At 29.0% G+C, this 13,832-nt stretch overlaps 1 protein-coding gene across 1 annotated transcript; it reads right to left on the reverse strand.

The window, feature by feature from the left end:
• Positions 1-5,736: 5,736 nt before the first annotated feature.
• On the reverse strand, positions 5,737-13,321 carry LOC149890702 (TNF receptor-associated factor 3-like). The gene is made up of 6 exons (XM_090081782.1): positions 12,846-13,321; positions 11,668-11,812; positions 10,562-10,720; positions 10,232-10,375; positions 8,951-9,823; positions 5,737-6,418 (listed from the first exon to the last, which is right to left on the reverse strand). Exons 1-5 carry the CDS (start codon positions 13,016-13,018, stop codon positions 8,963-8,965), a joined length of 1,482 nt encoding a protein of 493 aa, XP_089937908.1. The 5' UTR covers positions 13,019-13,321; the 3' UTR covers positions 5,737-6,418; positions 8,951-8,962.
• Between the last annotated feature and the right edge of the window lie 511 nt (positions 13,322-13,832).

The raw sequence follows: 13,832 nt of genomic DNA on the forward strand, positions 1-13,832 counted from the left end.
GGTTCTTCACCACCTGCAGATCCTTTGTTGGTATTACAAAAATGAAATTGTTTCCGTAAAAAAATCCCGCAGTTAAAAAAAAAAAACATTTTAAATAAATAAATTAGCTTTAGTTTTTTACATTCAGAGAAAAAAAAATCGAAAATGCTTGATCGGGTGTGTAAGACAATATTAAAACACGTTGTATTCTTTTTTAACAAATGATATATTGAAAATAAAATATTTAACTAAAAAAGTGTTTTTTTCTTTTAGTTTTTTAATTTTAAAATTTATTGACTAAAGAAATTCATTTCGGTTGTAGTATGTAAAAACTAAATAAACAATTAACAAATCAAAAGTACTACTAAGAGTTTCTTAGGATCAGCCATTTACTTTGCCTTCTTATTCTTATTATGTCTTAACTTTAGTTAATAAAATTTATTTATATGTATATTTATTAAAAAGTCGCAATACTTTTTTTAATGCACGTTTTGCTTTTTTCTTATCAAACTTAATATCTATAGGATCACCGGTATAAAAAACCGGTGAAAAAAACTTCTACCAGAAAGCTGTCGTCATCCAATCTGGATGGATATATGGCTAATATGTCAAATATTGGAGAGGAAAATGGTTGCATCCGGACAAAGGAAAGAAGCTGTTTTTAGCCGTTCCATTCCGAGCAATAGCTTCCTTTTAGAAAGTATTGCTGAAACATTGACTCGCATTGCAACCTCAACAGAATGTTTTGCCAGATCCACTATAGGAATTGCTTTTCACTGGAAACTATTGCTGCGGCTGTCGCAGAAAATAAATAACTGAATTTATGAGTTGTTATTAATATAAAATAAATTTATACATAATTAGATAAAGCAATTTATCTACACATTTTTTGCTTAAAAAGTTAGCGCATTATTTCAGATTTTTAACTACCGAAACAATATATGCAATAATATCAAGCAATTCGCAAACCTTTCATTCAAATTTCATATAAAAAAAGAGGAAAAGAGAAGTTCAGAATTGCTTAATCTGATCTACAATGACATTGTTAAAAACATGTAACTTATGACATTTGTTTAATATACAATTAAACTTGCCATATATATTTACTTCTCTCATAAATATCATGTAAATAAACACACCTAAATAATTAAAACTTTGTATACGGAAACTACAACATTTCATGAGGACCTGCATGATTTTTTGATGTTTTTGTTACGACACTTTTATGCAATGTGCAAACTCTGTGCTTTAGTATGTTAATACTAATTTATTAAATCATTGCCTTGACACTTGGTGCAGTGGGACAAACTATTTGGTGTATTCTTATTCTCAGACTCCAATTACTTCTATATGTTTTCAAATCAATCTCATTTTATATAACCATCAACGCACTTATGTTTATATGCCTGAAAGTGTCATATCTGAAACAAAATATCCTGCACCCATGCAACATTTTAACAATATATCATTGCCTTCGATTTGCAAACATATAGTTTTTGATTTATGTTCTTCTTAAAATACCAAGTCAAAATTGATTGGTTAGTGTTAATTCAGTTTGAACACCATGTACATCATCTTCTTATTGTCCTCAAAGTTAATTTCATCTAAAATTTCTAATTCTAAGGAAATGCAAAAGTTTTCCAGTAAAGTACATGTAAAAAATATTTTGCAGTAAATTACTGGGGTGTATTGTAGTGTTTCACCACTTTTATGCCTACATTTCAAATAATTTTTGAGATGTCGAATGGTTTGCTCCACATCACTGTGTACTTGAGGATGAACTTTATTAAAATATATTTCCTCTGGTGTAGTTGGCTGATTAAACAGTGCAATTCTCGTGACAACCCATATACTGAGTCTGCAGAAAGGAAACTTGCATTTGGATCATATTCTAATGCCTGTTTTAATGTAGATTTATTAAAAATAAAGACATCATGGCACAATCCAGGATACTTTGCAACAACATCTCTAAAATTTCCATCAGCATCAATAACAACCTGACAGTTCAAAGCAGGATATCCTTTTCTAAAAAATAGAAGTTAAAAATCTTTAAATGTTAAAATGTTTAAAAATCCTGAGAGCAGTAAAATCCTTTTTGGGAAACATTAGCATCATGTTAAAACAACTGGTCAGCTTTGCCCAAAACAGAACATTGTTTTTTTACATTACCTTTTATTAGAAATTACATGACCTTATATTATAATATTGTTTTAAACTTAGGACTTACGTTAAATAATTTGATGCTTTCAAACTTTAAAGAAATATGATGTGTTATCTAAAATGTTAAAAAAAACTTTGATTTTAGTAATTAAATTGTCGCTTTTTTTTAAATTGAAGTATTTTTTCTTCATAAATTAAAAATTTTTTTTTACCTATTGCTAACTACATGAAGTGCTTTACAATAACTTAACAGTGTTAAGTAAAATACTGCTTAAAGTTACATAAAACAATATGTGAACGAAACATGCATATTGATAATTATACTTAATTAAAGAAAAGCAAGTTGGTTATCTGTGAGAAAAGTGAGCTTTGACAAGGTTAAACTCCAAACAATTTGAAAAATACAGTCACACCTTACTAAAAGTTTGCAAAATACAAAATCACAATTTAGGAACACTAGGAGGGTGCCGTATAATACCAAATCTTTTGACATAATCTATCTATTATGCTGAGTTAAAAAAATTAGGGTTTCTTTGATTTTTGCTATACAATAACAAGGCATCGTAAACTCCCAGCTGATAAAAGCCTTAGCGATATTAGCACTTTAGTTTCTAAGAAATTGGGTTGCTTCTCAAAGTGATTGGTGACAAATCATTGAGTAAAGTGTTGACAATATCTTTTATATTGATTTTTGGTAAACAAAATTTTTGAAGACATTTCATATCAGAGTAATTGCTTAAAGCAACACACTGAGTCTCAAGTCAAATTTGATTTTGATTACGTGCAGGTAAAATAGTTGGAATGTTCATTTTTACTAAAACTTTATAAAGCTGTTAAAACAACGATATGAACTATTATAGTAATACTTAATAAGACACGTACTTTTCTACAAAAAAGTTGTGAAGAAGAACATGCATTTAACAATGATAATATTATATCTTTATGAGAAATTATATCGTTATGATACAGTTATATTTTTGTACAGGGACTAGTATAATACAGAACCCCGTACAAAAATAACTGTACATCAGGGAGCTTATTCACCGAACTTTTTTTGCGTAAGTTTGGCGTAACCCCCATTACCACCTAAGCCTAAGACTAAGCCACCAATACTACCAAAACCAGCTTCCCCTAATCAAAGACCAGAGTCTGTAGCTCAGACGCTCAGCAATGAAGAAATGGATGAGCTGATGGATGATTTGGGATTGGTTAGTTTTACAATAGCATTAACCTACTTGAATCTTTTATAGTTACTATCCCACCAGGTAATCATCTAGAGTTTGATGCGCTCAAGCTCCTAAATGCCATAACTCCACGCATTAGCGAATTGTTGGAAAGTAAGTTGAGGAGGTAGAACGGAAATTTTCAATTAACCTTGAAGCCGAACTGGAAAATGAAGGCTTTGGGCTTGCTGATGTCTATGGCGATGGTTTAAACCCCGAGCTAACGACGAACATCAACGGATGGAAGGAATTGTCCACAGTCATCTTATATATTTTTAAGCATCGTATGTATGCTAATAAAATTTAAACAAACCATTTTTTATTCTGTAAACTATCACCAAATGTAGTAAGAGCAATACTCTCAAATAAACTTTTATGTTCTTTCTGTTAACATCCATAGCAAAGCATCCCAGCCTAACTCAAAAGAGACAAGAGAGTTTCTATGAACCGTGCTTTAAACTGCACAAGAGCAATCAGTCAAAGTCATCTAAATGAACTAGTCGAAGAACTTAAAATTACAAAGTTACCATCTTCAGAAGGAGTGTGCTAGGGTACAACAGATTCTAAACGCATGTTTAACCATGTTGAAACACCACAGTTTGCAAACTTTGGAGTTGATGGGAGTGCAAGGGGGTTATTGTTTGCTGGATAGGGAGACAGTTGCTATTAAATGATCCGCAATTTTTAGAAACTCAATGTGCAGCTTAAAATGTAGGTCTAGTGTTTTTGATTATAACTAGAACAGCAATAGGATATAGATACTGTTTTTTGAAATTGAAATTTTAAATGTCAATTTTATATTTTAATTGATAATATAATAAAAACATGGTTTCCAATATTTAAAATAAATACACTATACAACTAGTTATCAGTGCTTACTTAAAATAGAATGGGCTTACTGTTTTTATTTTACTTTACTGTTTTTCAAATTATACTATCTAATGCCTTACTATTTCCTTGTAAAATAAAAACCTTATTCCAATTGGTTTGAAAATATAAGCGACAAAAATTCAATTTCTAATAGTTTAAGTTACGCATACATTTTAAGAGAAACGTACTTGTATCCGAAATTAATAAAACAAATAAAAATTCTGGAAATTAATAAAACAATCCGAAATTAATAAAACAAAAGTTTTTTTAAAAAACTTGTCAGTTTGATTAAGTTAGTAAGCAACTTACTTTATAATTTTGTGTTAAAATAATAAACTAGAATAATGTAAGTCAACCTTGTTAAACTAATACTCTTGTTGATTGCTTTAATCATTATTTACTTTCAGCATTTATAAAAAACTTTTTTTATTTTATGAAAAAAAACAAAAAAAAAACAAATTAAACATTCATATTAAATTTTATGAGAAACTCTGAAAACTACAAAATATATTTGAAATACAGTTTATGACCTCGACATACTTGTTTTCAAATCTATAAACATTTGCATAATCTCGTTTAGAACTAACCATACATGTAAATATAAATATACAAACCAAAAAAAAAACAACAAGATATATTTTTAAGATAAAACATATAAGATAATTACAAACCGTTACAAAAAAAAAAAGTACTCATTAAGCAAATTATAAACAGCAACAAAGCTGATAAGAAGCTAATTCGTTTCCAATTTCTTATCATAATAATAACATGAAAAAAAAACTTTCTTCAAAAATAAAAAGAGGAAAAACCTCTGTGCCCATATGTGCTCTTTACATTGTATTAAAATACTTTTATCGCTTTTTCAATAAAAGTTACAACTACTTTTAAATAATATATATAATAATGATAATAATAAAAATAATAATAATAACAATAATAATAATAATAATAATAACAATAATAATAATAATAATAATAATAACAATAATAATAATAATAATAATAATAATAATAATAATAATAATAATAATAATAATAATAATAATAATAATAATAATAATAATAATAATAATAATAATATAAAATAATATACATAAAATAATATACATGTAATAAATATAATAAAAATTATTACGATATTTAACTAGAGTAAGTTGCGTGGTTATATTTGGTTTATATCATGGTTACATCATGGTTTTTATTTCTCATTTTTAATTCGAATATCACAGTGAGAAAAAGTTTCTTTAAGCGATCAAACATAAACATCTTGTTGGATTGAACGTTACAAATCAATGTAAGAATGAAAATAGATCAATATTTAAGTTAAACTTTTTTTTTTTTTCATGAAATTTTCAAAAAATTAAACCTAAAACATTCATTTGCAACATATGACAATTATATTTTGTCTAACAACGGACTAAATAAACATTTCATCATTTGTTCATAAAACCAAGGGAGTCTAACTCCAAAGAAAGGAGATCCGATTTCAAAAAAACAATTTATGTCATTCTTTAACATTTTAAATCTTTGAGGTCTAAAACACTGCAAACAAAATGACAAAAGTGTAAGTATATTTTTGTTTATCATTTATGACTTCGAATGCCTCAATTTTTTTTGCACATGCTAAAACCATGCCAAAACACAGTGCATCATGCTATAGATTGTGGACGAAGAATAGCACGGTGCACTGTGTAAAAGCACTACACCTGACAATGCATTTTTCGATCTTTGTCTATATGATGATACCTTCCACAAAAAGATGGCCGTCATACGAGGTATTCTCTAAAATTTTCTGGCTGAAATGCAAATCCTTGAAACTACTATTTGACTTTTCATGCAAACTTTCAGCCGCACTTAACTTTTGATTTTAGATAACCTAAGGATAACTTCTGGGGTTTAGTTCTTTTAAATCTTTCATAAGCAACTCTAACGCTGCAACAACCATTCGGATTTTTATTGACTTACTTTTTATATTTATATTCTTCTTGTTCCACTCGGTATTAATTTCTTGATTTGTTTGTGAAGCTGCAGTCAATTGTTCACGAAGAGCAATGTTTTCTTTACTCACAGCTGAACTCAACTTTTGACTTCATCTGCGTGAGACTCATTTCCTTTACAAAGAACATCATAAGCTGATTGTGAATTTCTAGATTATCTTCATAATAGACATCAAGTGATCTGGATACCTGTAAAACACAAATACAATTAGAAAAAAGAAATGAAGCATAGCTGTCTGAAAAAGGGTTCCTAGAGACGTTCCTTAAAAGAGAAAAATCAGAGGTTCCTCTCATTTTTCTCTTTTAAAGTCAAGTTACATATTTTTCTCTCAGTTTTTCTGGAAGAATATTTTGAAGCAGTTTTTTTGACCGCTTTTTAAATTTTTTAAAATGTGGAGTTCTCCAAAAACAACTTTTTTTACCAACTTTTTTCTGAATCCTGAAAAGCAAGTTATTAGAAAAAGTGGTTTTGGAAACATTGCTCTCAAGTTTATTTTATATTTAACAATACTAAAAAGATGGAAATTACATTTCATGCTATATGTTTATACCAGTCGACAGAAAAGACAGAAGAAGGGGTCTAGAGTGAAACCTTTTAAGCATCTTTTTCACAAGACTTTTGCTGATTCTGACATTTCTGAAAACAAATTTATAAAACGCTTTTTAAACACAAAAAAACAATGTTACAAAAGAGGCGGGAACCCTAAAGGCTGTCCCTGGACTACAGAGTTCCACCAAAGTAATAATAGACTTTAAGGAAATATTAATAACACAAGTGTATACCCAGCTAAAGTCATGACAAATTTATTAACTCACTAAAAAATTTCCTCAGATGACTGTTTCTCTCAAAAGCAAAGCTGTTAAAAACTTGTCCTTCAAGGGCAATCAAAATGTATATATTTTCTTGAACTTTTTTTCCTTTTTCTTTTGTTATTTTTTTTTTTCATCTTTTAAAACGATATGTCATTAGATTTTTTACTTATTTTTGGGTAAAACGCTATTTACGAGAGGAAAAAAAAAAAAAAGAAAACATATCTTGGATCTCTATTTTTTACGTTTAAAAAATTCAGAGTCTAGCATTGAAAAAGAAGGCAAAACATTTACAATAGTTGGTTTTTCTCTATGCAAACACTTTTATCTAAACGAACTAGAGAACAATTTTTAAATCTAGAAACCATGTGTGTTTGTAAAACATGTTACCACAGAGTCAACCACCTCAGTTTTGGAGCAAATTTTCCTTTACTCTTTCATCTGAATAATAGCATTTAAGATCAGAAGCAGGAGCTCGAGTTGTTTCATGTGCTTGAAGATACCGCCTTGTTGATTCCACCATCGTTTTTGAACCCCGTATTCACATAGTTCGGAATTACGAGAATTTTCACCGTTACGGTAAAATTTTCCGGAATTCAGACAAAATAAAAATGCTGCTACTATCAAAAATTTTGACGACGACGTAAATTAGAACAATCCACTCTACACCTTTGTAACGTTGCAGTGATTTGACATAAAGTGTAAAAAATATGATGAATTGTCGGCGAATTTGACAGAAAATATATATATTTTTTACTTTAAACAGATTAGAATTAATTTTGTAAGTAATGGATTTTTACTGTTTTAGTTTCTCTCAAATCAGCATACAGAGATAGAAAAGTTCATTGAACTCTATCAAACAAAACAAAACAAAAATTACTATTGATAGTAAGTTTAAATTCTTCAACAAACTACAAATTATCAACCAAAAATGTAAGTATACTATGTAAATGTAAGTGTATATAAGTAAATAGTTTACTCTTTCGAAAGGTCATTAATATTTCTTTTCTTATGCTTGTTGTGTACAGTTTTAGCTACAGAAGAACAAACCTTTATTTGTTGCTCATTCTAAGCTCAATAATATAAAATCTAAAGGCTAGTAGAAGGTATTTGTATAACTCTCTTGCAATCCTAATGAAGGATAGTTTGTTAGAACCAGTGTCTTTTAAAGTTGTATCTAAAATTAGTCCACAAGTTTCCTAAATGAGGTCATACCCTTCTAGCAGTTAAATGATTCTTAGATCTTCACCTGAAGATTGAGAGGCAGGTACACTAAAAAGATGATACTTCCTCAATGTTCAGAAAACAACCTTAGGAACTTAATTAGTAAGTTTATAATTATCTGATCTTCTATGATGATTATCTCCAGGCTTAAAACTTGAGTCAGGATCAGCACAAGCTTCAGTGCAACTAAATTCTAGTTCTGATGTAATTTCCATAGGTTCTGACATTACATGAAATCCTCCTTTGACTTAAGGTGTTTTGACCAAACCTAAAATGCATTCACAGGTTCTTTTTTCACATCTCTTTTAACCTTGAATCTTGTTAGGAGGGGATGAAAGAACTGCAGACTTTTTAGAACATTATGTGGAAACAGTGATCTTCTTAATTTCACTCCTTTCCAAATGGAACATATAAATTTCTTTCATCCTTAAAAAATCATCAAAACTATTTACAATCCGATATTTTACTTTTTATATTTCTTTCAACAACCTGTTATTAAGAATACTCCAACATTTCATATTTAAATTATTACCGCTCCACTGTTTTACATTTCAGAAGTTTTTACTGACCACATCCAACAAAATATATTCAGCTGATTTATTTCAACTTCACCTTTTACAAGTAATGCAAAAATATATAACTTTTACAGCTTTCTCCACTAACAATCTTACACCAAAAACTTCTTACCTTGTGCATTTGCTACAAGTGAATCTTGCTTTCAATATAAATTGCATCATCGAAAATGAAGTTTTCGTTCATGTCTGATTTTTTTGCAAATAATGGAACACCAGCAGCAATATTCATTTCACGGATAGGTTTAGAAAAACTAGATGAGTTCTTGTCAGGAACAAATGACTCCACAATATCATTATCTGGATTTTTTGCTCGCAATCGGAATGTCACTCTGTTTTGAAAGGGCCATTTAAGAAGAGCATCATAATCAGACTTCATTAACACAAAAAATAGAGAAATATACGATCCTTTGCCTGCTCCATCACCGTTCAAATATAGCCGAAGACAATACTTATACCCAAAGCGTGATGTATAGCATGGTGCACTGTGTAATGCTGGCACTACACCTGACAATGCATCTTTTGATCTTTGTCTATATGATGATATTTTCCATAAAAGAAGACCATCATATGAGGTATTTTCTAAAATTTGCTGGCTGAGTTGTAGATCATTGAAACTACTATTTAACTTTTCATGCGTACTTTCAATTGTACTTAACTTTTGATTGTAGTCATCAAAGGGTATTTTTTTGGAATTAACTTGTTTTAGATCATTTATAAGCAACTCTAATGCAGCAAAACGACTTGCATTTTCATCTGCCTGTTTTTCCATACATTTATATGACTCGCTCAACTCGGTCTTGATTGTTTGGATGGTTTGTGAAGCTGTATTCAATTGTTTGTGTAAAGCAATGTTTTCTTTTTTCAAACTGTTTAACTCTATTTCTAACTTCATCTGCGTGATTTTCATTTCCTCTGCAAAAACCATCATGAGCCGACTGTGAATGTCAAAACTTGACTCATAATGGGCATCAAGTGAGCTGGAAACCTGCAAAACAAAATACATGAATGTTAATCAAATTAAATATGATTTTCTGAAGCTATTATAGTTCCCATAACAAAACCTGCTAAAGATGCAATAATAAAATTAGTTTTGCTTTTCCAAAAAGGTTTAGCTAGTACAAGGGCTTTTTTGTATTTTTAATTCAAGATTGTTTGCACGCAAATCCTATTTTACAGAAATAAGACATGGGAAAAAAGGATGCTACCTATTCAATCATTCAGTTATAACAAAAAGTATTTTCTGAGACTATGATTTGGCCATTTTCAAAAATTTAAGTATTTTTCTGCAGAGCAGAGGAAGTTGCAATCCCAAGTATGAAATCTCACAACTACATTAACAACAAGCATCTATCCCTAATGCCAAAAGCCTTATGAAGCTTAAAACAGTACTTACATCAGCTTTGCATCCAATTAGCCTATATATGCAACTCTTTTTCGAATTCTCACACTCTTCAATATGAGATATTAAGTTTTCTTTTAAAAAGGTTGCTCCACATCCAAGCATGCATTTGGTTGGTAACTTCAGACATGAATGTTTCTAGAAAGATTACTGAACATTTTCAAATGAACATGCAAAACTGTTAGCTTTTCTGAGCTAAAAATATCATATGTTTCTGTAAGTTATTTTATCACACTAGAATAATAAAAAACTATCAAAATGAAATACATTTTTTGTTGCTCAGTTTATAGAATTTAGAATCTATCAATTATTTAGAAAGCTAACCTTTTTTTCTTTAGCAGGAACTTCCTCATTGCAAAACTTGCAGAGGGAAAAAGAATGTGCACAAGCTGTTAATCTATGCTCAACTAGATCTTTTCTTATTACTTCTTCTTTACAATTATCACAAACTTCAGTTGCATAATCACAAGTATTGAAGTGTACCTGGAAAATGTTAACTTGATTTAGATAAGTTTCAGAATTCTTACAAGGCTTTGTTATATTTACATTTTGTTTTACTTTTTAAAACATTGATGCTTTTTTCTTAAAGTTTTCACAATCAAACTTGTCAATTTCTTTTTTTAGTAAACAGCTAAAAAAAAAAAGAGAGATCTATTAGATGAATGATCTATTTGATCTATTAGAGATCTTATTGAAATGTTTGAAATAAGAGAAAAGTTTGCAGTGTTTATCTATCAAATCAGTTCTAAGTTAATTATGTTATAGCCAGATAATGTAATTGACTTACAGCTGTTTTGTTTCAATTATCAACTCAACATTTTGTTGAAAAAAAGAAGAAAAAAAAGTAAATGCAAACAGAAAATGAAATAATGTATAATCAACTTTAACTACTACTTAGATAAGCCTAGCAATAAACATCATCTGTGAAGATTTAACTTTCTTACCATAAACTTTTTTCAACTTTTTTTACAAAATCAAACAAACTTAGAATTTACTTTATAGCAGTAACCCAATAATTTCAATAATCTTTTCTACTGAACTTAGTCTACTCAAATTGGTCTTTGAATTATGAAATTTAAATAACCATTTTAGTAAAAAAACAAAGAAGAATTTTTTATTTTCTTTAAAAGTAAGTCTATCTAATAGTATATTTGCTTTTAAAAAAAGGATGGTGGATAGCAATTTTTTTCATTTTAGGGAATGGTTTTTTTTCTATATAAATACAACAACTTTTCTATATAAATACAACAACTTTGTAGCAAAAAAAGTAAATCTTTCAAAAGCATTTATGGTAAAACTCAGTACCCTAGTATGGTTTGAAGTGTATTTTTTTACTTATTACTTATAACTCCCTTTCGAGTTTATCCACTTGCATCTTAAGCACGTAATAACCTCAAATTGTCAAGAAAACAACTTTCAAAAACACTTACTTCTTTTAGTTGACTCAATGAGCCCAGCCAGTTACACCTTCCATGATAAGGGCACTTGAATTCCAAAGCAAGAATCTCTTTGTTAGCAAACTTGTCAAAAAAGTATTTGCACTTTGAGTTTTCAATAGGGCACATCAATTCCTCACTAACAATTAATAAAAAATCTATCAACTAAAATAAATTTATTTTAATTAAAATATAGCAAAGAAAAAAGAAGTTATTTTAAAAAAGTTCTGTTAGAGATTGATTCATATGAATGAAAAAAAAAACATCAAAGATTTGTAAAACATTTTGATGAGGGGAAGAGTTTTTTAAATTGTTTGCAATTGTTTACAGGCGAGAGCATTACCAATGTGTAAACATGATTTTTATCTCTTAATGAAGTAGAAAAATTATATTTTTAAAGATGTTTAGAAGCTTAGCAGTAATAAAAATATAACTTAAGAATAATTGTAATCCAAAATTATAATAAGAGTAAATACCTTACTTTAAAAATTACATTTAAATAACTGTTTGAAAGACAAAAACACTTTCAATGGTGTATCAAACTATGTTATAATCAAATAGCATGCAATGAAAAACTGTTGTGAGTGTAGTAAAGGGGGATTTTTATTGGCAAGTGAGTATTAACTTGATAAAATATCATCTTTACTTTTATAGTACCTATCTTAAAAAAATTGTCCCATTAAATTCAAACCAAATAACAGTTTGAACACTTACAGTATTATTAACAAGTCTGGCTTTAACTTTTATATTCTAATATCCTTTAATTACGATTTTGTGGGTAACCTATGAATGCTTTAAAATCTATGCCCTCCTTGCAGAGAAATAAAATGATTTACTTTCATTATGTCAACATACACTGATGTTAAAAGTTAATTAGCTTTCTTCTGTCATATATGCCTGGATGCAATACAAAAAAAAAAAAAAAACTTATACAGCTACAGGTATTTAACTGCAGAGTTTCAGCTGAAATAAGTAACTGCTATTGAAGCACTGTACAGTCAAAACAACTAGAACATTTCTTTTTGGAACACATTCTACTTCTTCAAGGTCACAGTATCATTTTTTAAATATAAATCAAAACCACCTCTATCAAATTGCTACTCTTTAAAGTTGTTTTTCTAACTATACTAATCAACTATATATTGAACAAATAGAACCATTTAAAAGCATACCTTGATAATATGTTGGCACAAGCTTCACAAAATCTCTCACCACACTCTGTTTGAACAGGGTTAAAAAGTAACTGTTTGCAGACTTTACAAAAATACTTCTCACCAAGATTTTTAAGAGGAATAGCTTCTACAATATTTACAGAATCCAAATGTCTGGAAATATTAATTGCCATACCATCAAACAATTTAAATCAATTTTCTTTCCATGATGAAGTAGAAAGTGAAGAGTCTTTTTTTTCTCTTTCAGGTTAAAAAAGGTTAATTTAAGCTTAAAATTTGCGTAGATACTATATTACATTTTGTTCATCATAATCCCCAGCAATTCCAATCACAAATTAATTTTATTCCTGAAAGAAAAAGTCAATGATATATTAAGAATGACATGATATATAAGAATAAGTTGTTTTTAGTATATCATTGGAAAAGGTGCAGGGTTAGCGATCTTTAGTTAGTCTCAAAAGAGTCTCGCAGAATTTGAAAATTGTAGACTCCGGAAAATATTTACGCATAGGTTATTGACGTCATTTTTTATAATTAAAATTTTATAACTTATAAAAAATTTGAAATATGAAAATGGTGCAACATGCTGCATTAGCCGAAATTGACGATAGCCGATAAATATTTTTTTAAAAAAAACTTCATTCAAAAAAATAAAATAATGACAGATATAAATATATGATTTTGACAACTTATAAATTTTAAATTAAGTGAACTTTATTAAATTAGCTTAAAGGAAGTGTTGAAATAATACGTGACAGTGTTAAGGGGGTATCAGAAAGTGTCAGCAAACATCACATTTTAAGGTCTTTATTTTAGGTGCCCCATGAAGTCCTTCGGTCTTATCACAGAACGCAGGTCAAGCGTAATCCATATGCGAAAAAACAAAGACAAAATTTGTTTTCCATATTAAATTTATGGGAATTCCATATGATGCCAGGGCTCACTGACATATATCGTAACAGTTTGGAAATGAGTGCTGTATAACTT

Source organism: Hydra viridissima, unplaced genomic scaffold (assembly GCF_058129835.1).
Source record: "Hydra viridissima isolate aposymbiotic clone 2 unplaced genomic scaffold, HvirCarnegie_v1 scaffold_3, whole genome shotgun sequence".
NCBI lineage: Eukaryota > Metazoa > Cnidaria > Hydrozoa > Anthoathecata > Hydridae > Hydra > Hydra viridissima.